The 27,974-nt window shown below is 41.3% G+C and overlaps 1 protein-coding gene across 4 annotated transcripts in view; it reads right to left on the reverse strand.

The window, feature by feature from the left end:
- hipk3b (homeodomain interacting protein kinase 3b) overlaps positions 1 to 27,974 on the reverse strand; it is a 42,667-nt gene that overhangs the window by 6,693 nt on the left and 8,000 nt on the right. For 2 of the 4 annotated variants that reach the window (XM_034201320.1, XM_034201324.1), the window contains exons 2-14: positions 25,031 to 26,306; positions 10,572 to 10,695; positions 5,581 to 5,700; positions 5,127 to 5,213; positions 4,451 to 4,635; positions 4,216 to 4,366; positions 2,656 to 2,779; positions 2,450 to 2,571; positions 2,120 to 2,244; positions 1,636 to 1,806; positions 1,232 to 1,546; positions 991 to 1,137; positions 610 to 872 (exon numbers count right to left, since the gene is read on the reverse strand). In XM_034201320.1, coding sequence (XP_034057211.1) covers positions 610 to 872; positions 991 to 1,137; positions 1,232 to 1,546; positions 1,636 to 1,806; positions 2,120 to 2,244; positions 2,450 to 2,571; positions 2,656 to 2,779; positions 4,216 to 4,366; positions 4,451 to 4,635; positions 5,127 to 5,213; positions 5,581 to 5,700; positions 10,572 to 10,695; positions 25,031 to 26,306 — 3,210 coding nt within the window. Of the gene's footprint in view, positions 1 to 609; positions 873 to 990; positions 1,138 to 1,231; positions 1,547 to 1,626; positions 1,807 to 2,119; positions 2,245 to 2,449; positions 2,572 to 2,655; positions 2,780 to 4,215; positions 4,367 to 4,450; positions 4,636 to 5,126; positions 5,214 to 5,580; positions 5,701 to 10,571; positions 10,696 to 25,030; positions 26,307 to 27,974 lie in introns of all 4 variants that reach the window. The other 2 variants (XM_034201323.1, XM_034201319.1) reach the window with 1 other exon arrangement.

Here is a 27,974-nt window from a genome sequence, read left to right on the forward strand (position 1 = left end):
CATCTGAAAAGGTGTCCAGTCACCTGCTATACCGACGTGATCATTTTGGTGTAGAGATAACCTGGGTCTAACACACTGGCCAGGGAGTCACTTCCAGACGTTTTTACTTTAACAAAACACACGTTTCCGCATGTAGGCCTGAAACCTAAATGTACATTTTAGGCAGCTCCATGTCAGAATAGATCAGTCTCGAACACTATTCCTTATTAAACGATATAAAGCGGTGGCCGTGATCGTTTTTGCAATGATCGATGGATGTATAATATGTGTTTATAGCAGTGCATTTTTTTTAACAGAGTACATTTTATTATTTTGTTAATGCGTTTTTATTTTATTTAAGCTTAATCTTTTTTGAATTTGTTTATCTTTTTCAAATGTAAGAACTAAGGGTTCACAGCTTTTTAAGCGGCATTACAATTCTATTATATTATAATCTCTTATATCAGTGGCATACAATTTACTTAAAATTACAAAAATATTGTTTATTGCAATTACTTGCAATTACTTACTACCAAAAAAGGTAGTTATCATGACAGGACTAAGTCAGACTTAAATAAGGATCATAGTGAATGAAGTTGTGTTATGGATCCATCATATATCCAGTTGTACCTGTGTTGCCGTATGTTTCACTGACAGCAGGGTAGTAGTTGTTGTTGTTCTGCACTCTCATTGGAGGCACCACAACAGTACGAACTGCTGGCTTGCTGGGCTCTGTCACCGGGGCGATGCACGCCACACGGGGCTCGCAGTTCTGGTTGCTGTCGGCGATGAAGCGTCGCTGTGTGAAGGGACTGTTGCTATGGCCAGAGGCGTCTGATGTGGGCGAGCTGTCCACCGTGTCACAACCACTCTCCTGTTCGTCATCAGACATACTGCGACAAGGCAACCAATCACAAGGGAGGTTAGTGACATGTCGTTTGTAGGAGTGCAGCCATTAATGTAGAACCAGTAAAAACATGTGTTTGTTTGAATGAGTTGCATTGACCGTACCTGTTTGGGTGTTTGCAGGGGGAGGCGCTGGACTGGGCTGAGGCGGAGGAGCTGGTGCTGAGCGTGCTGTCAGGACTGCTGAGGGAACACACTCTCTCCATACTGACGGTGCTCTGACACGCCTCACAGTCTGCACTACCCTTACACCTGCGTGCAGACAGACACAATAATAAGTATAATACAACATTTCAGAAGCTAAATTAGAAATATTGTAAGAAGTAACATGATGGTCAGTACTCACTCCCCCATCGAGTGTCTTTGTGCGCTCTCGTCGTCGTCGCTGCTGATGCTGATGACACTAACAGTCGGGCTGGCGAGGTCAGAGATCACCATGGCCTGCCGCTGCTCCTGCGAAACTGAGAGCTCCTCACAGTCTGGCTCCACTTTACAGAAGTTCCCCCCCGCCCGCCTGTTGGTCCTTTGCTCCTCTTCAGCAGTGCGCCCTTCCGCCGGGCACCTCGCTTCTACCTGCTGCACATTCTTTGCTGTATCGGCCATCTTTGGGGACTGGCATGCTACATTTTGGACGTTCGTGTTTTGGGAGTAGTTGCTGCCCCTGTTAAAAAAACAAGCCAATTTAAGAGAGGAAGTAACCCTTTGAAGTGAATGAATGTGTGTTTTTTTTGCAAAACTCACATGTTGTACCTGTTCACACAGGGCTTGGCTCTCTTGTTGGCAGCTGGCTGTGGCCACACCACATGTGCAATGCCTATGTTGATTGGCTGGTGGTGGGTGGACATGGTCATTTGGTTGGTTAAGAATGGCTGAGGGTGTGCAATCATGGAGCTGTAATGGTTACCATGGGGATGCACTTTCCTGCATTAAGGAAACAGAAAATTGCAAAAGCCTTTAGCCCCATTACCAACTAAATGATCTCAGTCAATGGTCCCAAGGGACATGTATGACTCATTGATCATTAATATTCAGGGGAGCAGACGTGCTGTCTCAGAGCAGTACTGCCATTCCCAAAGCTGGATATAGAAACTAAAGGTAGCGAAACTCTAAAGCATATTGCTTTAGATCATATTACATATTTTAATTATAAGGAACATATAGAGGGAGGAATGTGGATAGTGCAAAAAAATGATATTGTGATGTAAACGAAGTTACAGACAAACAAATTGCTTACCCCCAGTCACCCAGTCTTTGTGAGCCCGCCACAGAGTCAGATGCCAAAGTGGTTGGTGGGGGGGGCACTGATGTCACCTGCTGCCAAGTGGGTAGCAAGATCTGCTGTGCACTGCTGGGCCAGGCCTGTTGAAGTTAAACGGAGCAAAGCATTAACATCAAGTACATTAAAAAGACACCATGTTTTTGGATCATTCTTAATTAACTTTAAATGATAAATAATGAATGTAACAACCATGTAACTACACTTAACAAAGCCATGCTGTTCCTTCCTCTTTGGCTATGTTCTTTGAGCTCCTTTACCATTATTCCATCCTCGCTACCCCCTTACCTGTGTGATGACTCCAGGTCTGATTTGCATGGGCTGGATGGGGGGTGCTTGAGTGAATGGAGGCACAGACGCCTCCATTCGAACAGAGTAGCCTGATGGTTTAGCTGTGTTGGTGGGGATACCTGCAGGAACAATGGAAAGGAAATGTAGTCTAACCACCACAGATAATAACAAACAAGTGTGAACTAAAGATATAAACCGCCTACCTTGTATGGTTGGGGGACATAGAATCAGAGCCTGCTGAAATGAGTCATTGCATCCAAACTGACCATTCCCGGTCTGCAGTGGTATCCCAGGGTGCATTACTGACGTGGCTGATGGGGCTAATCCCTAAAAAAGAAAAATGTTATATGACTGGGATGCTTTCTTGGGTATTACAATGATCAACAATAGCATCAAAGCGCCAGTAGGTGGTGACATATCTGCCAAGTGTGACCTGCATCTCAGCCTGACCGAGCCCAAGGGTCTGTCTTCTACTGAAAGAGCTTCATGGGTTGGTCAGTCAACTTTACGTATAACCGTGGCTTTTCGGGTGAAAAGTGGCTTACTTGGCAAACCTATGGTAGTTTAACATTGTCACCTCCAACACATGGCGGATATAGTACAGAGGAAGTTAAAAAAAAAAAGGCATCCAAGACCCATTTGCTTAACTCCATGGTAAAATGGAGTCACTATGCTTTAAGGATTCCATCAAGCTAATCTTGATCAATACTTTCATCTCATTAAAACACAGCTCTTTATCTGTAAATATTGCATATGATTGGATAGATTTGTGTATGAGCCCGTTCATAAACAGATTAACCACTTTATCCAGGATCACAAGGTCAGATTGTTTTTTAAAGGTTGATAACTAAAAGGTCGCTAGGAAATGTTGAATATACTCTGAGACAGGCCGGAGGGCTGAACAAAGAACAGTTAAGCATGTGCCTCTGCCTCACTGCTCTTGTGCCTGGCTATAATCACATTTATTGAATAACGAGAACTAGGCCTATATTGTTCTGCCACAGCTCCTGCATGTAGCCCAACCCCCATACACATGATAGTAAACACAAAGCAGCCTTTCACAGGATAATACTAAGAAAGCCTCCACATTTCTTGTTGAATTCTCTTGAGGAAGATAAGAGGAAACATTTACTGCTCCATGGAAACATCATAGCCGAACACTTTTATAGTGAAAAGAATTAGAATTAGTTTTTTTGTCATCAGCTTTTGATTCTAGGAATGAAGGAGCTGTCTAATAGTATCCGTATGTCTGTACTGATGAAACACATGCAGTCACCATTATTCTGTCACAGTTGGTCATCTTTCCAAGTATCATCTTCTCAATAAATACTTTTCAATAAGCATCGTTTTACATTATTGAGATGCAATGCCAAAAACAGGGTGCGCTCCTGTTTTTCATCAGCAACAACAGTGATTTGCACCGTTGCCATGACCTCAGAAACATGACGTGATTTTGTTGCCATGACAGCACTGCTAGGACGCAATAAGATGGGTGAGTCGGCATACACGCAAGCAATAAAGGCGAGAAAATTGTCTACATGATCAGTCTTCACAGGAGCAGATGAACAGAACAACACATTGCATGTCGTCAGTGACCCACACCATCTGTCTATATATAATCTAGTGTTTGTAAAACGTGTTAAAACAAAGTATAATCAGTGTAATATATGTAATGCTTTTATTCCCTGTAGTAAGTGTAATAACACCGCCAACACACATCAAATGAAACGGCAGATTGTAATTAAACAACATCCTGGACTTACTTGAGTGTGAATATTGCTGAATGGGTGGTTGACCGAGGCAGCAGCGGTTGTGGTCACAGGTCTGATGAAAGGAACTTTATTTCTGTTGACCGCCTCATATGCACTGGGGCGAGTCCAGCAAACATCCATGATGTGGAAACATGACTTCACACTACAGAAAGACAGAGGGACTTCGAGTTAGGTAGGAAGGTCAAAATGACACCATGTCCCAAAATCTGAGGCTTATTGGACTTACTGGTTGCTATGGGGAAAGTCGAGCAGGTGTTGCATTGTCACAAAGGGGTGGCTGAGAGCCTCAGCGGGGGAGATCCTCTCTTCTGCATCGATCAACAACATCTTCTTCAGCAGGCCCACAAACTCCCTACGGTCTGCCTTCTCCACCAACAAGTCACTACCTTCCAGATTCATCACCAAGTTCACCTGGAAAACACTTTACTGTTAAAACTGCTGTTGGCTAGAATCACTGTTCTTAAACAGAATAACGTACTCAAAGAAAAAGAGGTAAGGTCCAATGTAAAATGGCACTGTGTATGATGTATCAGTGATTGTTTTGATATGAAACCCATGTTTCAGAATGATAAACAATTTGTCATGAACATGAATTCTCAAGAATCTCCTCTGACTTACAAAATAACCGACCTAAACGAGCATTGATGGTCGACTGGGGAATTTCCATGTGCTGTCTTTTTACAGAGACTAGTAAGTGAAAGTGGGTTTAGCATTTATCAGAAGGGAAGTTGAGCTTAGAGGTGATCTTTAATTTCCCAGTAATGATATGTGTATTGTGTTCATCCAGGTGTGGATGTACTTCCTCTGGGAAACACTCCGTAGCCGGTATTCTCTCAGCAATTGATGTTGAACTTCCTCTGAAGTTCTGTTAGGTACATTGTGGTGATGGCAGCTGAACATACATGCGCTATGTCATCCAAACAGCTGAAGATGTACTTCCTGGCCTCCTTTGATTTCATTCCCGTCTCCGTCTCATGCTCATCTGTTGACTACAGAAAAAGAACATGTTTAGTGGGGCGGCAAAAACTAAATATAGCAAAGCAGTTGACATGCTGAGTCAGGATTTTATGTTTTATGTTGCTAAATTCTTAATGCATGTAAGTTGTGCTCTCAAAATACAGTATTGTAGAACCCTTTGATTTGTTTCAAAGTACGTGAAGCAATGTGACTTATTGGGAACTACATTCTTTGTTTACCCATAGGGGAGCAAGAACATATCTGTTGACTGAGTAAGACGACCTATGATTCTTTACAATCAGCTTTTAGTGAAACAAAACAAGGGTAGAGGTTAGTTGTTTTCAGTAAGTGGCAACAAGCTACGAAGGCATATGCTGCAGGGGTGTAATTAATCCTCACCTTTAGTCTCCGTGCCACATAGGTTGAGTCAGACTCTCTGCAAAAGAACCGTGATGTCTTTGTCCCCACACTCAGTAAATGTTCCCCTGGCAAACCTTGTGTCTGCGAAATGTAGCGAATCTGTTTGACATAGGGAGAATAGCGAAGGAAACAAAGAAATAAACAAAGGAATAAATACATCTCATAGCTGAAATAAAATATATTTTTCATTGGTGTGTTTGAGGAATCAAAAAAGCATTCCAATACTATTTATATTCAATTATGAACATTATTAAACAAAGGTGGGTATTTTCACTGTTTGTCGATTTATCTATCATCCCCACTCTCTGAAACCAAAACGTCACCCGAGAACTTAATACTAACACACTCATGTTCTGATCATTTACAAGGTAATGGATACTGACATCACACGATCAAATCCCTCGGAGTTAAAGTTACATGTACATAACGGGGACAGCTGCAGAGACCTTGAAGATGGCCCATTCCTGACAAATGGTTCGACCCAAGTGAGAGTGCAGCTTGTGTTTATCTCTGTAAGGTGTCATGGTGTTTTCATGTAAACCTTGATAATAAGGTTCCTTCAGTCTCATTGCCAAATGCTCGGCTGCGTAATGATGCTCGTCAGTCAGATGCTGTTGGGCGAGAGTGTGACACGCAGGTCTATGAGAGGAGAGCAGTGAGAAGCCCGGCTGACGTCAATCACACGCATGTGCAAAGGACAACAACCATTAGAGATTCAGCGTTGAAAGCAAGAGCCAGGCAAGGGGAGAACAGAGAGGATCATGAAGGAGATCTAGCTAACCCTTTCCCTTTGAAAAATCACCAATTTAGAAGAAAGGCAAACAAATTATTCCTCACACCTTTACTTATATAAAGTTCCCACCCTGCTGCCTGCAACAAATGAGTTAAAAACGTTTCTATGTGTGAGTTCCCTGACAAAACTCACATTTAAAAAGTGAAAGACAGACAGTAAGAATGTTTCTGTTGGAAGCTCATCATGTGTTATTCTTCAAGTTGCTCCTCCAGGCAAATGTGATGCTTGAGCATTTGGCTTCTATAAGTCTGTTACTGAGGTGCAAATCCTGCAATCACTCTGTTTATGTGGGTGGGACACGTCTATGGACGAGTTAATGATCAAGCAATGCATGATGAATGTTATCTCATCTGCTTAGAGATTTGAATAGGATGGTAGACACCCCCTAGCTTAACACAAGCCACACCAACAGCTCCAAGTATCATAAAACACATTGTGTGACTGTCCACTTCTCCCTTTTGGGGACATTTGTGCTTTCATTTAGTCATTTTCCAAAACATACTGATTAGGTTACATCAACCAAAAATCTTTCTCAAATGTTTTGTCTTTCACATTCACTTTTGATAACTGACAACTCCAAAAAACCTTACCCTGAAAGTACCCTGACTAAATTACCTTCCTTTCATGTCCATAATGTAGCTGTGCTGTGGTTCGGGAACGTCACATAAACAGAAACAGACACAAGAAAACAACACAGCCAGTGTGTGTGGGTGGAACATTCTTGTGATGGGAAAACCCTTGTTTTTCCTGGAAGGCGAGTCACTGCAGAGATCTCACAAACCAGTGAGATCACTGGTGCACAGCCACGGCTCCACAACACAACTATCCAGCGAGCCCGGGCCTGCTGCAGAGCAGACAGGAAGGCCAGGCAGCATTTATTTGATGGCAGTTGAGATAACCATACACACCATAAAATATGCATTTCAATGATATTGCTCTGTCACTGCAATAAATTAAAGTACATCTCAGCTTAGGATAATGCACCATACCTTCCCTGATGCACAATGAATCTCTTCCACATTTAGATTATAGTAGTTTGCACCCACTAACAAACGGGGACATTCTTTCGAGAGACTTGCAACTTTCAACCCCCACTATCGCAAATCCCTTTAGCTTCCACTGACTCTGCCTACATCCTCTTATCCCAACAGATCGCCCAAGTTGCAAGCTAGGCCAAGCCCCGGAGAAAAGAGGAGGCGTGAAAAACCTTGGTCTGCCATAGTGTGCACTGACCCCAATGGTTGCACTACTTGTACAATGGTTGAGATAGCAAGACAAAGTGAGTGTAAAGAGGGCCTGAAGAAAGGTTTAAAAACAACAACAATATGGGCAATGAAGTCATAGCGAAGACTACAGCACCTTGGGCTAATCATAGACACTCATAAGACACTGGCTGAGTCGCGAGGTTCGTCACTGCAAAGGAGTGAGAAGCCTCATGCTGTAGCAAAAGATGGTGTGACTGGGTGATGAGGTAAGGTTGGGAAGGAGCAGGAGTTATAAATACAGTATGCTGTGTGGTATGGAACAAGACCCCCAGCAGAAAGATAAGAAGAAGAAAAGGGGGAGAGGGGGGGTGGCAGCAACTCTCCGCTCCAGCCAGATCACCCTGTGGCCCCTGGATGGCACCTCACACCAGCAGGCAGCTGCCGAGCTGTTTACTGACGACAGTCAGTTGGTTATTTATTTTAGGCGCTAAAAATTTACAAGCTTCTATTTTGAATATCAGTAATATATTTATATCGGAATGAAAGCACATGGAGTGCCAGTTTAGGAATATTCCTGTCCTCAACCTTTTAAACTCATGACAACTCTGGCTTTACTTGTGGGAGTCAACTAATGATTGCAGAAGCACTTTAAAATAGTTTGAAGCTAGGAAGTAAGATAGCAAAACATTCTGGTTTGGATCCTAGAAAATCAAAGAAGTCCTTATATCAAGTCAAATTGGAGCATCTATTTTTTGTTTGTTAAGCGTGAACACGAAAGAAAAAAAAAAGGTTTGAACAGAAAGGGGATGTGATTTGCTTCTGCTTAATCATTGCACCTTTGAGAGTAATCCTACATCAGTGTTGCCACCGATAGAGCTGTGATTTAATGTGAGGATTTGTGGAAGTATGAGTTTTTGTTCTTCACGCTATACCATTTCTATAAAAGGCTTTAAAAACAACAACTGGTAGTGATCTTACTTCATCTATATGTGCATGTACTTTGCTTTAGTATGGCATCCAGAAAACATCAAAATAAGAACTTCATGTTTTGTATTAGACCTATGCTCCTGAACAGACTGCTTTTTTACAAATGTCCATGATCAACTTGAGAACCCTGTGGATGCCAATGGGCCGCAGGGCAAAGAGAAACATTTGTTCTATTTCTTAGAGGCACAGGGGCAAAAACAAGGCCTCTCCAGGATGTGCTTGTGACTTTACTACACTACCATTCTGCTAAAATGGACAAGGGTTTTAAGTTCAGTCATCCCAGAGAACATCCAGAGCCTAAGACCCACTGCAGGTATTTTAATCAGCAGGCAACAATAGACAGTAACATGAGCGGTGCACGATACAGCGAGATGAAACGTAATGCGACAAACTACTTTTCCCTTTAGATTACTAATGCCCTGCACCACAATCCACCACTTGGGTTTTACAGTGTATTTGAATTCAAATTCAGTTCCCCATTTAAAGTACAGTAGGATGATATCCTTATCTGATCAGTCTAACAACCATCTGCTCAAAGCAGTCCCTTACAAAATAGAGGAGGAAGAAGAAAATATGAAACTTTGCGACATGCAAAGTCTGTTTTTGGCTGCTGCAAAAACAGATTCATCAAATTCAGAGTGGAGGTGCAGCGCTCAAGTCAAATCTTTTTCGGTAGTGTTGAGTTATCTCTCCTGTCTCAGTCCTGGGAAGAGTGAAAAATTATGCCTGGCCATAAAAATACTTTGGTGTGACTGCAGTGTGCAGCGGGGCAGATTGCTGTAATCTAGAGTGCTGCATGGGACACAGCAGGATCTGACCCAGGCGGTGCTGGAAGGCTTTGAGTAGATCGGGCTCCAGGGGGAGAGCAGCTCAACATAAGCCCAGATCAGTCTAGTCCTGGGAAGACACTGTCAGGTCTCTGCTTGGGTGGACAGCAGCTCCTAATAGACATACCATCAATCACAATGATATGCCTTTCTGCTCACTGTCACAGATGCCAGCAGATGCAATCCTCGGGGTATGTACGTCACAAGGGAAGCCGTAAATACTGCAATAATTTGTTACTGTAAGTCACATGTCTCTTTCTTCATTCAAACAGTCCATCACTGTCCTTCTTTCTGTGGGGTAATTAGGCTAAAAAGTGTTTATTTCCCTAAACCTCAAGTGCACTCTTCTTCCTGTCCCTTTCTTGCTCATACAAAAAATCTCTTCAGCGCCCTTAAAATCGTATTAGGCGTAGATCTCACACAGATTAAAATAACAGATTTTTCCAGCTGTACACCCTGTGACAATGTTGCATTCTTGTCTTAGCTTCGAGCCATCGGTCATAAACTTAGCTGCTGAATCCCCCTCTCTGCCTTTTTAAAGCAGCGTCAGCTTCTCTTCTAAACTAAATCTTTCAAGGCAGGTCTTTTGGGGGATTTAGACTAAAGTGGTCATCCTGCAAACTCCCACGTTGGGAGCCATGTCTGAATCAGTACCCTGAAGGCAAGTCTGCAATAACAAGCTGGATTGAATGCAAACACAGAAACAAACACACTGAAGCCATTCCTGTGTGGGTGTCTTGATTGGGAAAAGTAGGGTTTAATGAAAAGAAGGAGGCAAAAGAAAAAAGAAAAGAAAGTCAGAGAAGAGACCAGGAAAAATATGCGGTTGGGTGGAAACAGAGGGTGTAACGATACTTGGGCAGTGTAAGGATGGGGGGCTGACCTATAGGAGAAAAGGCTTAGGAAAGTGTAAAACCTATAAATGGAGGCAAGGCCCGCTGTGCCAGAGGAAACCAGTTTCCATGTGCAAATGGTACAGAGGAAAGACTGACTCATAGACACTGGATCTATAAGTAGGAGGTGCTGGGATAAATTGAAAACAGAACAGAAAATGGAGGATAGCAGGCAGCATTCTAGGGGATTAATAACTCCCCAAAAAGTGATCAAATAAGAGCCAACGGCAGGTAAAATGTAAGAGATGGTGAGATGGTAGTTTACCTGGTCGTACTCCAGGGCCCCGGGGTAAAGGGGCCAGCCCAGAAAAAGTTCAGCTACCACACAGCCGAGGGACCACATGTCTATGGCTTCACTAAACGGCAATCCCAAAATAATCTCTGGAGCCCTGTGGAACAGACAAAACACACAACTGTTAGTCTGATGTGACACAATTATATACAGGTTATTTGAAAATAAATAAAAGGCTAATATTAGTAAACAGGGCAAGAAATTAGCCACATTTCAAATATGCAAATGGGTGGGTGATTTGCATCACTCTGCCTGTACAGACATTTCACACAAAGAGGCTCAAATCATGTTTTTGAGCATTATATACAAACATAAAAACAAATCTCTAAAAACAAATTCAAGAACCAACCACTCACTAAAAACAAAATCTTCTCTGAAAAATAAATTAAATGAATTACTTCGGTTTGAGCTATTCTTTATATTTTGCTTTGCTGTTGTTATATTTTCACATGTAATGCAATTTGGTGTTGACAAACTATACAATCAATATATGCATTAATGAAATTGTATTCTCAGTTTCACTACTGATGTATGTATTGCTTGTTTTCTTTATCGGCTGAAGTCTTTTAAGGCTGTGTTGTTGGTGAGTGTTGGCTTGCAGGCGTCAGCAGGCTTAGTCAGTGGGTTAGCAGGTCAGCTGGACGGGTTCACAGCTTAGATGGTCTGCTGGATCTGCTCTAGGTTGATGCGAAATAAGTAACAGTCACTGCGTCTTTGCCTACGTGCTGGCTTGTGTTACTGTTAAGCTCCATAATAGCACTTTAATACTCTCTCACAGGGATGTTAGTGGTGACGCAGGCCTGTCAGCACTAATACAGGTAATGCGTGCTGACTACTGTCAAGAACTTGTTTAGGACAAAGCACAAAGCCTGTAAACAGTGACAGTGCAGACGCCATGATGTAGCATGAACCGTTTTCTCTGACACGTGTATGTTCAGGGGTGGCTTCTAAGCTCATTCAAATCAATAAGACACATTAAGTTATTAGACCTCAGACCAGTACGAGCATATCAGATAATGCGGGAAAAATAACACGGCCGCTAAAATGATGAGCGACATACAGTAGGTTGAGACATAGTACATTTTCCCCATCCCAGGGCGTATGGATATTACAACATCAAGATAATTGTATCAAAACATATATGTTGAGATCATGTTTAAATTATTATTTCAGTAATAAATATGCTTCAGCTCTATTGCCCATAGATGTTCCCATTGCTCAGAATAACTCAAATATAATTAGAAAGAAACTTGAGTGACTGACAGATATCATTTCACTTCCGTTCTGCATATATTTGTCACAAGGTTTACCCTCCTCCAGCTATTTAACAACATGTAAAGAATCCAGAGGATTAAAAAAATCGAAAGTACGTTGAGGATAAGATTTCAATACAATTAGCTCAAGGTTCAAAGATTGCTATTTCTTCTCTAACATACCAACTAAGGCAGTCCCAAGCTGTCATATGTTAAATCCATATCCAACAACTACTCTATGACGTCTTTGGAGCCATATGGGACTGAATGGTTCAGGACATATGGATAGCAACAGCAAATTTAAGACCTGCTAAAATAAGTTTTGGACTTATTTATCACACGGTTCAAACAAATGAACGCAACAGCTGGTGCAGTAGACAACATAGCAGCAGAAAACCAACCGGGCAGTTATGCCAACCATTTCAGCCTCACAGGCATGTCCTATTTATAAGGAACAGGTTTTCCCAGGAGGAGTGAGGAGAGCGAGGCAACATATAAACACGCCATTATAATCATCAAGACACAAGGCTGATACAGGGATATACAGTATGGCTGATCAGCACAACAAGCCTTCACTGGGTTGGTCTAGTTGCTCGTGTCTAATCTGTAACCAAAACCTGAGGAGTAGTGCAACAGCCAGTGCATGGACAGCAACAGCCAGTGCAGCAACAGCCAGTGCATGGATCCATCAACCACTCTTTTTCAACTTTTCAAATCAAGTCGTGCTGAATCAGAGCTTTTATACAAGGCTCAATAATCTGCTTTAATTTACAACCCTTCTCAGGACTCAACATTAACGACTGCCCGATGGCCCGGGGCCATCTAGCATTTAGCTCGGGCAATGAAGCCTCACCTGCTGGTTGCCCGATCGGGCAAAATCCTTAATGTTATGCACTGGTACTGTACTATTTTGACATTAGGACTTGCTTGCTTGTCATTGTATTTTAATATTTTTTTAAAGAAAAATGATGGAAAGTGTTTTGACCAACAACTTAAGTATTTCTTATATGCAGGGTATGCAAGCGAGCAAACACAAACAAGAACAAACAAACAAGTAAAATGAAGAATACAATTGAAATTGTACAATATAATATTGTGGTGGTTCATCTTATAATTCAGTCTAATGCACCAGACAGCATCTAAGAGCTGCAACAATCTAGATGTTCTAGGGCAGTGTTTCTCAAACTTTTTCATACCAAGGACCACTTAACCAATAAAAAAACACTCGCGGACCACCTAACTCCACAAATATCCAAAAACACATCGTTTTTTACAAATCGCCTGAAAACGGTACAAACAAGTGGCCACATGTGTGATGAAGGTGTTGTGCTGGGCTATATCATGCAATCGAAAGTGAAACTTAAGCTCGCTCCATTGCGGAGATATTCCCGCGAGAGTGCGGAAAACTTAAATTTATTTATTTATTTCAAATGTGAAATTTTACCAATATACTCACGGACCACTAGGGGGCGCTCACGGACCACCAGTGGTCCGCGGACCACACTTTGAGAAGCACTGGGGGAGGCCCCCCAAACCCTTCGAGCGTCATTTCGTCCGCGCATTTTTCAGGGCAATCTCTATTGGGCTCAGGGCCATCTGTAAATTAGCTTAGATGGCCCACAGTGCCATCTCCCAAAATCCTTAATGTCATGCACTGCTTCTCTACATCTAGAATTCCAAATAAGCCTGTATTTGGGTCCTGTGAAAACAATAGTTACTATGAAAATTCAGTATTAATGTCTCGACAGGGATACATCATTCTTATCGATGTGACAACATTTTTAAGATTGCCCTGGGCTGTTTTCAAAATCTAACTACCTGGAAGAAATATATCAACCAAAATAATAAAGCCAGTACACACATTGGAAGTCAAAGAAATCTAAATCTATAACAGTCCCATTGCAAGTTAAACACAAAAGGAAGACAAGGAAATAATAGATCATTCAGGAGTCACCTATGTTAAGCTCTTTGTGTATTTCTTGGTCCAATTCCACCGGAGATTATGCAAAGTGTTTTTGGGCTCACGGAGTATATTCACACAGCGTTAGTTTTTGAATATGCTACCGTTCTTTCCCACCTGAATGCACAAAAGCACTGAACCACATAAAATCACAGAGTGAATGAAATAAAACCAAATAGAAAACAGCAGTTCTCCTTTTCTTTGGTTTGGGGAGGTGAGTCAATGTTGCTATGGTTTCACTTCCTAATCAAGAACTCAAGCCTCACGTCCCTCCAGTGAAACCAAATCTATTTTCCATTGCGAGCATATGGAGTACAAGCTGAGGGGCCACCGAATGCTACAGGAGCAAAGGCCTTATGACTTGCAGGAAACGAACACTTATTAATATTGCTAATATGCTGTGTCCCCCTCCATGTGACACTTAACAGTATAAAGTGGGTACAAATAATCAATGAATAGGTGTTCCTGAACAAGCACATATTCAGACAAATGAGAGCAAAAAGGATCCGTACATAAGTATCTTTGAGGCTTCCGATATAACATAATGGAGGTCAAGTTTAACACAGATACAAAATTCCAGGCATTGATTCATCCAAATCCAACTTCGTTTTTAACACACCACACTTCCACAAGATGTAGAGAAAGTAATAGCAAGTGATACATCCAGATCGAAAATTATTTAGAAACACCTGTTAAATATCATGTTTATTCTGGACATTTCTGTCAATTTGGTTATTTCCCACACAATTTTAATACAACTACCATCGGTTTAATGTGCATTGGTTTCTAATGCTATATTGTGCTGCAACTCTATCCGTCTATAAAAGCGGCACATCTTTCTCAGCCACAAGACAAAAAGGTCTATTGACTGATAATGCTTCACTGTTCAAAGGTTTGAAATGAATGACTGAGTGAAACAAGAGTTGTCTACAATATCAGGGTGTTCAAAGGCTTCCATAGAGCCTCGTGTGTTATCTGTGCAAAACACGTCCAGAGGCAGCAGAGAGGGAAAAGACACATCTTCAAAGAGCTTTATAGGACGCACAAAACATTCCATGCTTCACGGCTCACTTTTAAAGTTTCAGCCTTTCTACCACGGTAGGCCTATTGCACACAGTTTTTAAATATGCTCATTAAATTGAACATAGTTAATATAATCTGATAAATAGATTTGATTGAACAGATTAAGAGTGACGTGGTGCGATATTTAGGCCTGTCACGATAATAAACTTTGTTGGACGATACATTTTCCCGGAAATTATTGCGATAAACGATAATATTGTCGGCACCGTTGTAAGACTATTTTAGACCACTGACATAATGATAATATAAAATAATAATTTAAGTACATCCTATCAAACAGAACTTTGTATTGAACATTCAACATTGCAAATGAAATGTGAAATAATATTCAAATATATAAATGATATATAATAAATTAATTAAAATCACACCCATCGAAAACAATCAATTAAATAGACTCGGGCTGGAAAACAGAGCTCTCTCTCTCATATAAATAAATAAATAAATAAATATGAGCACACATTGTCTCACAAGCAAAAAAAAACTTAAAACAACAGTCAAGTGTACTGTCCACTGCCATATCCAAATCTGTACAGTATTTCAAAGACTTCGAGTAAGGAACACCAACATGTTTACATTGTCGGGCAAATGCATCTTTGATTGCAAACTGTAGGGAAGGTGGGGGCTCTCGAGCTGCCGTGTTTGCTCCCAGCTAGGAACACGGAATGGGTAGGTTGTGTTTCAGGTGCAGTTTAAGGTTGGTCGTATTGCTAGCTTTTGTTGCTACCTTTTTTAAACAAATGCGACACACCGCCCGGCTCATTCAAGTGTTCGCCTCGTTGATTTGGCTTAAATCCAAAATATTCCCACACCGGAGATGTGGTATTAGGTTTTTCAACCACTTCCATTTAACTTCAAATTCCCCTCGAGTAAGTCACACGTTGTCTCCTGCTTGTCTCTATATTATTAATTTGGCTGCTGCACGCGGAGTGTCCTGACCTGGCTGTGTGTGAGCCCTCACAGCACGCTGGGCTGGCAGCCACAGCGCTCCTGGCTAAAATGCTGGTCACATCCTTATGTAAACAAACACGCATGTAAACGGCAATTTATCGAGCTCAGAAAAGTTATCGAGTCCATTTTTATTTATCGTACGATAAGTCAATTTATTGATTATCGCGACAGGCCTAGCGATATGTAACATTTGGTTTTGGTGAGGTCATTACAGAACAAGGCCTTAGTGAGAATAACAAACTTTGCATTGGCTTGTATGGAAACCATCACAAACAAACCCTAATGCACAATGCTGAGTGCAGCAGTAACAGCAGGCCCCGCATGGGCACACCACTGCGCCAACTGTAACCCGCCCACACTGCAGCTGTGAGTTCTAGCAACAATCGCAAAATAAAACCCAAACAGTCCAAAGCAATGGTACATTCTGATGCTATTTTTTTTCCTCCCAGCCTGAAGCTTCCCCCATGTTTGACTGCTCCTTTGTGGATAGGCTCTGGCCAATGGAATAAATTGTTTCCCCCGGTCAACAAGTTCAACTGTTTGCTCCTTCACCTCAAACAGCTGCTTCCCCTTCATCCATCCATCTCTTCTTTTCCTCCCATTTAGTTTCTCTGTCGCTCATATACAAAGAGGCCGAGGCACAAGGCAATGTTTTGTTACACAAACATGATGCATGGCGAGATTCCAAAACACACAATGTACAGGTGTACTAAATATTTCACCAAGAGGTCCAGAAAAGTTCCTTAAACATTGGAAATGAGCAGAATCCTCGGTCCTCCTTAATATTTTAAATCTTGGTACATCAATGTTTAGCGTCTTTAATATTTATAAACCCTATTTCTATTTAGTTCTGCATAGTTATTGTGTTTTTGCTCGCCATTGAACAAGAGAAATAGGCTTACATAAGAATACATTGTATTTCTCCATACTTCACAGATTTACTGAAACAAGCATATTTCCCAAAGTGTCAGTCTGTTTTTTTCTTCAGTTGAATTATTATATTTCTTTATGCCTGAACAATTGAAAACAAAGAAGCTGAGAAACATGTCTTATACTTGCTAGAAGGGCCATGGCAGAACAGAGAAATTACCCCCATGTCTATTTCTTATTCATGCCCATTATCTTACACTCCAAAAATAGATCTCTGATCCGCATGCCCCGTCCTCACAGGGAGGATCCGAGTGTAAAGTGGCATCCTACCAGCTCACAAAAGCTTTTATTCATTTGACAGGGCAGCAGTGTCAAAGACGGACAAAATCCTCTGGCTGGGAGCAGAGGTAATATTAAGTATGCTATTTTCATAACAAGAAAAAAAAGAACATTTCCACCATGCCTGTACTACGCTCACAACTCTGAACAAACTCATTCAGAACAGACAATGGCTAATTGAAAAAAATCTCTTATGCTACAACATTTTGTTTTCATTAGTTACCCGTTGGTTATTTATAAACATTTATGAACCAAATGTATGCCAGTGATCGGCACATCTGGACGACGCTGTGGAATGTGCGTTAGCATATTGGATGCGTTTCATTCACATCCTCTGCCCAGCTCTTCGTTGCCTTTGTAAGTCACCGGTCTTCCAGCTGTGTAGTTTCATTTGTGCCTGCCATATTGTGATTGAGTCACATGACCATCTGCCTGTGCTAAACTCGGCATATGTTGTTAATAGTGTACAGTTAAAGGTTTCCGGGAATAACTAATGCTTGTGAACTTTGGCTCTGCATAACTTGCATCGATTTAGATGACGTGTATTCTGTGTGCGGCTTTGTGCACTTCACTGTGACCCCTGTGTCGTTGTGAATGTTTGGAACGAATACACACACATATACATATGTGAGAAACACTATACTTGTTGCATTCTCACTTAGGCCTTTAAGTAAGCTTGTTCAAATATATCAAACTAATTCGGACTCAGCCACAAAGACACATTTACGGTGACTCCATGATGGAAGAATGGAGCTTTACCGCACGTCTCTTCCAGGAACTGTAATTCCACACACTGCCAGGGCACTCTGCATTATTCAGTGGAACACAGATGCAGTGCAGCAAAGACGTAGGTAGCACTTGCACTCTGATCTCCCCGGACCTTAGATTAAGGATACAAGGCTTTAGACATGTTTTACAGATGTTAACCAGTCAATGTACTGTCAGAGCAAGTGTGAAAGAAATAAAAACATTTCCAGTTCAGATCGACTGAGCCTTTTCTTTAGGGTTTTGCTGTAAACATTCTTTGAATGCAGCTGCCTCTGGAGAACAAGAAACTTTGCGCGAGTGCGATTAAATAATAAAACGGAGCCATTTTAAAAAAGCGATTAAAACATGTATTCTTTCTAGCCTATACACCTATACTGAAATTCCTTGACCAATGTCTTTTAAATTATTTAAAAAGATAGCAGTTCCAACTCCTGTTATTTTAGGAGAGGAAAAATGATTCCAAAGATAAGATAAAACAAAGCAGGCCGACAACCTACTGTTTATTAATCTACTTATAGAGGCATATAATTTACCAGAATCCATGGCTAAAGGAGTATGGTATCAGCAGTCCACAGCTTTGACATCACATATCTATGCTTTATGTTGCCAACTGAATGGCCTTAGTCATGAAGGATGCAATTTTCAAGGTGAAGTCCAACAAGAACTCAATGGACATTACACCTCAACGCTATTAATTTGTGAAACGCCAACAAGGACAAGGCTTTCTGGTGCTTCCATTCCAGGAACACAAACTGGCAAAGAATAGCATTAGTGCTACAAGTGCTCACTAAAATGATTTCTTAGAAGCGGTAACAGTTCATGTTATTTATAGCAATTTATTAAACCAATGTGACCGTCGGCAAAAGTACAGCAACGTAATTTGAAGCCGTTTAGTTGGAATAAGCCTTTAGCCTGTGAGCACGAGTTTGAATTATTCTTGTAAGCCTTAAGGGAGTTGGTTTTGTCACAGATCTACCAATATGGATACGGATCTGAGACAGTATCAAAGTAAACTGAAAACTAAAGGATCACATCTTGTAAATAAAACACACAATGTTGCAAAACACAGCAACTAACCTTGATGCATAATTTAGAGTCTTGCTAAATAACACATTGCAAGCTACTTTGGCAAGCTACTTAGTCCATATAAATACTTAGAAACACTCATTACCCACTAACCCACAGAAGTACAGTTCAAACAAGGTCCCCCACACACAGAAATATGTATAAAGACTGTATGGGGTATAACTGGCTGATTCTGTAATAATGCCAGATTGACTTTTCCCTGAAAAGTAAATCCACTATGGCAAATAGGAGGATTTCATAGAGGTACCTGTCCAACATGGGCAATCCGTAGTAGATCTTTCCATTAAGTCTATGCCGAATTGTTGCATAGGGGGGGGGAAAGTTTTAATGAACGCTACTGCAAGTTCGGATCTAAATCTGCCAAGATTATTTGCCTATCGTTTGTAATTATTTTTGTTTAATATGTATCTCGAAACCATATTAAATATCCAATACAATAAAAACTAAGCTGACTGTGCAAATCAGGACTGCAAATTACAAGCTGCATCTGGCCAAATGCTTGTAAATTGTGGAAGCGGCAGATGTAGCTGTCAAACGTATTGCTTTGAGTGGGTGATAGATTTAAGGTATTCACCAGCCACTTTAGATTAATGGACAACAAATATTTATTGCTGGGCACATTTCAAAACACAACACAAATGGACATATGAAAATCAAAACAGCTGATGTTAGATATGGTTGACCTTGAGTGAGTAAGTGAGAGCTCTCTAGTATTTCAAGCTGCCTATGTGCTTCACCATCTATAGAAGTCAAAGCCCACTGGCCGGCATCCCAGGAGCTATTTCAGGCAACCCTTCACTCTTAGCCTCAGCAACGCTGTTCCCTCACAGTATGCTTAGCATACTCCTTTCTGTGAGGGGGTACAAAATGCAAACACATTCTTACAAAGCAATTTCCAAATATAAGTGTTTTGTTTTGAACAACTGTGTCCTAAAAAGAGACTCAAATGAGAAATACATAGAAAATATTCAAATATATAAATACATACTAAAGTGCATAAAGAATAGAATGGAACTACCCCTTTGTTCAAACCTATGACCAGTAGTATTGTATAATAAGACTGGTGAAACCATATTTTCTATATTCATTTGCTTTGGTATAAACAAATTCTGAAGTAAACGCTGCATACCCCGACCACATGAGGATGAAGAGATGGGTATAATATGGAAGGCTTCTTGTTTTTTATTTTTGGCAAAAATATGTTTCCACATGAATCACTTGTTTATCAAACGATCTTCCTATCTGTGAATCAAAATACATCACTATGCAACATCTGTGAAAGAAGTGCTGGTCACCAAAGTTGACAGAACTGACTAACACAGTTGAAGCAGCTGCACTTTTCACTTCCTCCCCTGCAAATGTACAGCAAAATGCAGTTCTATTTTGAGTATCTTCCTAAAATATTCACAAGAATGATGAAAAGAGAATGCAAAATTAAGGTTTCACTTACAAGTATTTTTCAACTGACACCATAAAACTAAAGCAGAGAAATAGGTTTTCTTACTTTGGTCAGTGTGGAAAGCTATGGTAATGTGAATAGAGACAGACATCAAATCATCTATTTACATGAATTTTCACGGACAGTATTTTCATTCGCTGGCTCAGTGTGCAGGCAGTGAGAATTATTCAAATGCATGTAAATGCCTTTCACTGAACACAGCTAAGACTAACCTGAACGTGGCTCATAAATCCTCACTTCTTCTGAGCCTCTGAAACCAAGACGTAACACAAAAACACACAATCTGTACCACCAAATTGCCTTAATCTCGCCATCTGAGTAGCCTATATCTCAGATATTCTTGCCATACCGTGTCAATCTGTAAGAAACTGTGACCATGGGCCTCATTTATAAAGCCTTGCGTAGGATTTACGTTGGAAGGTTGCTTACGTAGGACAAAGCAAATAAATACGCAGACATTTTCCGATTTATAAAACACTGCGTACCGGCGTAGGTTTCCCTTTATAAATCACAATCAACTCGAAATGTGGCGCAGCTTTTGCGGGCTTCACGTAACGCCCATATTTGCCTCTAAATAGTCAAAGAAACGCCCCGTATTAATATTCATTTTGACTGACTGCATGAAGAAGATCGCAGGAAATGACGAAAGAACAGCTAAAAAAGACATCTCACACCGTGTCAGATTTTGGTTATTTTGGGAAGGTGGAGGCAAGTCACATTGTTTGTTTGGTGGATACAGTTTGAACCAGAGTAGCTCAGGAGGTCGGATCGTCACCAAAATAAATAAATAAGTGGTCCGAAAAAAGTTAATGACAAAATACCAAGCCCCCAGGAAGTGCGCCGGACTCAGATGAAAATATTCGTGCTGGCCAAACGGCGGTACTACACTTCCGTTTGGTTGCCAGGCCCGGAAACACTTTTTCCCCATTGACTTACATGGGGAAAGAGTGGTCTGTAAATCGTTGGATAATTTTTTTTAAACTAAATAAACTACCCAGTATGAACACTTGTATAGCCCTTATTAAAAACATTCGTTCCTCAAGTTGTAATAATGTGCTAATAACGTTATTCTGAGAGTTATTTCCCTCTGCATTATGAACGCGCATCTAACCCACGGGACAGCACCGCCCGGCACGTTCATGTTACGTGTCCCGACCAATCAGAGCACACTGTGCTCACAGGGAGGGTGGGGGCTGGAGCTATTGGAGCTACAACGAGCCGTTAAAGGCAGAGAGTGAAATTCAGTGAGATGCTGTATGAGAAACCAATGTGAGTTGCGTTTATCTTTACCCATGGATAAGAACGGATCCATATCGTCTTACTGCCATCCCACGGAGCTGTAATAATGGATATATTGCACATGTTTGCTGTAATTCATTATCATACTACATGGGCTGTATGATTCAATCTTGTACCGTAAATGTTGTATTAAATAAAGTTAATATTACTTATTATTATAAGTATATATATATATATATATATATATATATATATATATATATATTACACAGTGCAATCATTCTTTCATGCTAAATGAAGCTCTGTTGCTTGGATATCACTAGATCCTGTTACAGCGTAATATAAGTACATAACGATTGAAGTGTACATTAGCATAATTACTAGCTAGCCGCTAGCTGCTAACTGCCGCCTCGTTAATATCAAATCCATCATAATAACAAATCATTACCATGCTGTCATGAACGTGCGGTGTCGTTACGTGTACGCAAATTGACGTGCTTGATGTGAACGAGCATTTTGGTTAAAGTTGCGCATGCGCTATGAGCGCACATACGGGTACTTCTCAGGCATGCTGGGTAATCTGACGTTTCGCTCTCTCAAAAATTGGGCCATTTTATCATCATTGCGCTAATGAGCAACTCTCATAGGAATGAATGAGGCCCCGCCTCCCACGCTGTATCCAGTTCTTATTATACATCCATGCAAAATACACATAACCTTCCTCAGGCAGTGTGTCAGTGTGTTTGGGCCGGGGACAGGAGACCCCCCCCCCCCATGATGAGAAACTGTAAGAAAGTATCCCTGCGGAGTGGAGTCAATTAATGTTTTTTTATTTATTTGGTGGTTTGTGTTCCAGCTGTCGATCAGCTGTGGGCAGCATCTCCTGTGCGTCTGTGTTTTTTTATAAAATCGCAAACATTGCTTAGAAACTGGTGTACGCCATCTTTTGAGCATACGCACCGATTATAAATGAGGCCCCAGGAGACATTCCTGATTTATTTTGCTGAGAACAGGGACAGAATGTTTTAAGGTCAAGATATGGTTAGCAAACTGCAGTTCAGTATCGACTACGTTTTGACTGTTTCCATATGGATTCCTTAAGGTTTTAGATCTGCAATGCATTGAGTCTTACATTGGCAAAGTTCATTAAATGTCTAAACCTAGAGGTAAGGTACGTTTTTTTATATAGCACATTTTCAGACACAGAGCCAATTCAAAGTGCTTCACATCATCATTAACACTCAAATAATATATTTCTCTTTACAAACATCCGTTGATTTAGTAAGATCTGAAGTTATGTAAGGTTGTCTTTCACTTGACTACGAGATCACAACTCATTGAAATTAGATACCGACTTGAGGGTGAAGTGCTTGCCATGGGGCAACACGTGGTACAAGGACTTTGTGAGAGTGGATGAGCAAATTGATCATGAAATCACTCCACAGCATCAAGCAGCTGCCTAGTCAACATCTTACCTATTATAGGATGCCATCATGGTGGAAAGAGAATAGGGCTGGTTTCCACTAATGGTAAATGTTGCCTGACCTACAATATGCCACCAGTGGGAATCAAACCATATTTGTTTTACTGCAGTGCAGTTAACTTAAGCTCACTGCTCTCTTGTTACAAACCTTAAAAAAACAGATGTCATAACATATAGGGTTTCCCACAAATAGACTTTGCTTGGGCGGTCCGCCGAGGTATATTAACGTCCGCCAAAGTATAATTCGTGACCCATTTAGGTTTAAAAAAAATGGTATCCGTCTGCGAGCACGACGCCATCCACAATCGATTAACTAGTGGACAACGGCCCCTACTTTACCTGTTTGCTCCGCTATCGCGTGAAGGGTCTGCTTCATGAGCCCCGCAGTAACCCCGCTGCGGGGCTCCGGCGAAAAGTTCATGAGCTTGTTCCACTAGCACAACCCCCCCCCCTGAAACACTGACATATGTTTATTATTACTGTTTAATTATCGTTTAACATTGGATTTGTTTTTAATTAATTATACAATACTTATTTTTACTTGGATGAAACCTTAAACATTATTTTGTTCTCCATTTGTATGTTTTTTTAATATTCATTTTAAACATGGTATACCAATTCCTATTGCACCAACTGTGGAGCTCTCAGATATTTAGCATTACATATGGCTGCCCCGAGCAAATACAGGTGTATGTTGTGGTATACTCCCCACAGTAATGCAAATAATGAACATATATAACATGTTTACATTCTATTTCTAAAATGTCAGAGATCACAGTTTATAATCTAGTTGCATTGTTTGTGTTTCATGTATTTGTGTCTGGATATTTGTCTGTTGATGTTGGACATGGAGCTGCTGTGACGCAAGTCAAATTTCAGACTTGATCTGACAAATAAAGTAATGGACCAACACCAGAGGCGTTCCCAAACACACAGGCGTTGGAGCTGTTCTTCATGAAATCCCAGAAGGATGAAGTGCCCTGACAAACAGTGCCATCTTTGCGCAAAATGATTATACAGGAATGAAAAGTCAATAAATAAACATGTTGTTAAAACTTTTTCTTTTTTTTCAAAGTCTGAATTTAAATCATTGACCAACCATTAGTGGTGCCAGTGCCACTCCTAGCAGCTAAGAGGAACTATGTCAAGCTCTACACAGAAACTCATGTAAATTACTGGATATTATCTGATGAGACTATTTGTGACAATTTGCTTGAGTTTATATATTCTCATTTTAGAGTCTGTATGCAAAATAGGAAACATAAAACGACTTACCTAACAGTTGAAACCATTTCAGGCCTGCTTTTCTAATCAAGCCAAAAGCACTTATAACATAATGCCAAAGGTAATTTGTCCAGCCCGTTTTCCTATTGCACATCCAAGAGCAGAAACACAGACCTCCTCCTAACATAAACATAAGGGACTGTATCTACTGCCCTGTCATACCCTGTAACAGCATACTTAAGTTTCTAATAACATTCTTTAATTTATCTCTCTTTTTTTGACTTAATTTAACTGTAGATGTATTAACATTCTTCACATATTGGTATATCTATTATTTTTCTATCATCACATCATCTCTGTGATTCCCTTTCACTCCTAAGGCTTAGCCTCTTTGCCCTGAAGATAAATAATACCACAATTGTCCACAAAGTTAATTCAACTCGTTTTTTGTTCTTAGTCTTAAAGAATTGCCAAACAAAGCTTTCTTTCCCAGGCATTGTGAACATTAACAGGGAGTCTGCTAGTGAACTCTGCAGGGTCACATTTTCTCAAAGTCTGTGGTATGTCGCTCTTAAATAGACAGGATGTTGTGCAGTATGGGAGACATTTCCTTGTTTTGCTAGAGGAAGGACATTTTTAACCCGACTATGGCGTTCTGGACACCAACAGAGCCTGACATTTTGAATATCAACTCTCTTTGTTTATTTTTGTACTCACCTATAGTACCGAGACTGGAGGTACGTGGAGCACACTGCCTTGGACACATGACTGGCAGAGCCGAAGTCTATCACCTTCACCCTGTAGGGCTGCCTCACTGGGTCCACTAGCATGATGTTCTCCGGCTTGAGGTCGGCATGAATCAGACCCATGCTCTTTAGCTTTTTCAGAGCTGTAGCTACCTGCTGTAGCACAGGTCTGATCACTTTCAGGGGCAACGGGCTGAACTTGTTCTGCTTCAGGAAATCGTACAGGTTCTGCTCAAGCATCTCAAACACCAGGCAAGTGTGGCTGCGGTGCTGGAAACATTCAAAGGCCCGCACCAGGTTGTGCTCGTCCGCATTCTCCCCACTGAGACGAGCGAGGATTCCGACTTCGATCTGACCCTGCCGTGCATATGAAGGGTGGTTCTTCAGGATCTTCACCGCCACCACCTCCCCCGTGCCCCTCTTCCAGCACTTTACAACCTGGCCAAACGTGCCACGTCCCAAAAAATCCAGCACTTCATAAGTATTCTTCATGGAACAGAGGACTTCATGCTGCACCACCTGGTAGTCCCCGTCCCCTCCTCCTGCTGCACCTACCCCCTGTTTGGAGGGGCCGCCTCCAGCCCCCACGGCCGCAGTCATGGTTGCGTTCCCCACATTCGTCGTTTGCATCATGGCAGGCAACATTGACAGTTCCTCCACAATCTGCATGGTGCTCCCTCGGTTATTCAGCTCCTCACTTTTACGTTTCAGCCCACATCGCTGAGAGCTGTCGGCTGAGTTGAAACCTCCACAGTTCTCTTCTCTGTCACCCTCCTCCTCTCCACCTCCCTCACGTCCTCCACTGCAGCCCTCTCCCCTTCCCCCTCCTCCTGCCTCTGTTGCTCCACTGCTGCCCCCACTTGCTGTTTCTGTCTGCTGCTCCTTGCCCTGCGAGTGGACAACCCCTGCGTCCTGTCGCTGCCGAGCCCCAGCTGGGCTTTGTCCCCCTCCTCCTCTTTTACCAGGCTGTTGTCTCTGGACACCACGCACCACCACCGTCTGTATCGGGTACTCTTGTCGTCCACGCACTTTCACGCCCCTTGCCAAGTCTTGGTTCACAAACGAGTGGGCTTGTTTGGTTGGGTGCACAATACCAAAGGTTCTGCCGTTCAGATAAATCCACGGGTGTGCCCTCTCATGGTAAACACAGCTATTGGGCTCAACTTTAAGTTTCTTCACACTGCTAAAGGCACTTGTCTGGGTTTGATAAATGTGTGCTGGGTAGACCAAGACTTGTGAGGCCATACCTGCGGAGAAAGAGAATAAAGCAAGTGATTAGTCTTGATTCTCATACAACATTTTTAGAGTGTAAAAATAACATGGTTCCATTTGAAACAAACCATAGGAAAAGAAAAAGATCACTGTAACCCGGAAATTATCTTGAGATTAACTGGAGCTCGATGAGTCTGTGTAATTTTCAATTGAGCCCATGTGTGAATAACCCGGAGCATTCACGCACACAAAAACGCCAACAAAACTGTCTGACTGATGAGACTGTATGTGCCGACGCCTTATTGGTTAAGCAAATTCAAGGATCGGCGTCAAACTCGGTTGACAAAATTACAAGCCAGCTAAATGACTGCTATGTAAATGCGTCATGTGGTGCCCCCTTCCTCGTCCAAACTGAGTGCTTCCAGTGTGAACGACAATCTCCTGTTGTGTGCGTCATGTGTGAAAGGGAAACTGCTCATATGAGAAAACTGCTGCAGTGTTTTCCTGTCTTTATTTTATGAAGGACAAGGGTGGCATTAGGTAACAATGAGTCCAAAACAACTGACAGACACTTCAAATCCCATTGTGTTTTTTTTTTAATTACTCCTACTTGATCACATCAGAACTACGAGTACCCTCATAACCATCTGTCATCCAAACGGCAAACGTCCCATGGATCAGAACAAGATAACATGTTATAGTGGAGTGTTTTAATCCTTCACCATTCTGCCCTATCCACTGTAATCCCACTAACACCTCCACACACTGGATGACTAACTTCTCCAAGGTTTGCCTGACCTTTTTCTGCAATTTCCATGCATCCTACTGCAGGTCTTTAGGCAACCACTAGAGAAGGAGATAGGATAAGAGATAGAAAAATAGAGACAAAATAAAGTCACATAGCCTATGTGTCCAATTACTTAAGACAGGGTTTATTTTTCCGTCTTGTCCCATCATGTGTTTTCGGGGAGGATAAAGCACTTCATGCTCAAGGAATAATAGTTTCAAAATTCTTCAGCAAGATGTAATGGTAATTTTTGCTAAAGTATTCTCAATGATGTGTAACAGAAAATGAGTAATTAGGTCAAATAACAAGTTTCATGAAAATCCTCAAAAACCATATTCAGAACTGGCTCAGTGGCTCAGGGTCTATGAGCTACTTGCATTCCAGGGAAATTCAGCGATGTATAAGCAGCTTGTCCCAAGGGCTTTTTAAATCACCAATAACATATAGAACCATGTTAACCTACATTTAATAATCCAATTAGAAAAAAATGAATCAATAGTGCTGTGTTTGAATAACATAGTTTTGCTACTACACTTGTAAATAATAATGTCTTATTTTCCCTAGCTCAGTAAAAAGAGATCAGTTTTTAGAAATCTAAAACTTAAAAGGACAATACAGAGACAGTCCCAGATGTGGGTTGTTCATGCCCCGCAGAGTCGCCTAAAATAAATACCACTGATGGAAAACACACTTGCTGTGATAACACTAACGCTGTGAGCGACCCCTTTGACTCTATTCTGAGCAGTAAGATAAGGTCAACCCATTCCCTTGATAGCTCTTTAGACAAAAACAGCCACATTACTGTTTGATGACGCCGTTTACCATCTTCTTTTTTCAAAACAATTTCTCAAATAGGGCAAACATTTTGGTCGTGAATGGAAAACAGAATTGCATATTTCCATGGGGAAATAAAAAT

Source organism: Gymnodraco acuticeps, unplaced genomic scaffold (assembly GCF_902827175.1).
Source record: "Gymnodraco acuticeps unplaced genomic scaffold, fGymAcu1.1, whole genome shotgun sequence".
Classification (NCBI taxonomy): Eukaryota; Metazoa; Chordata; class Actinopteri; order Perciformes; family Bathydraconidae; genus Gymnodraco; species Gymnodraco acuticeps.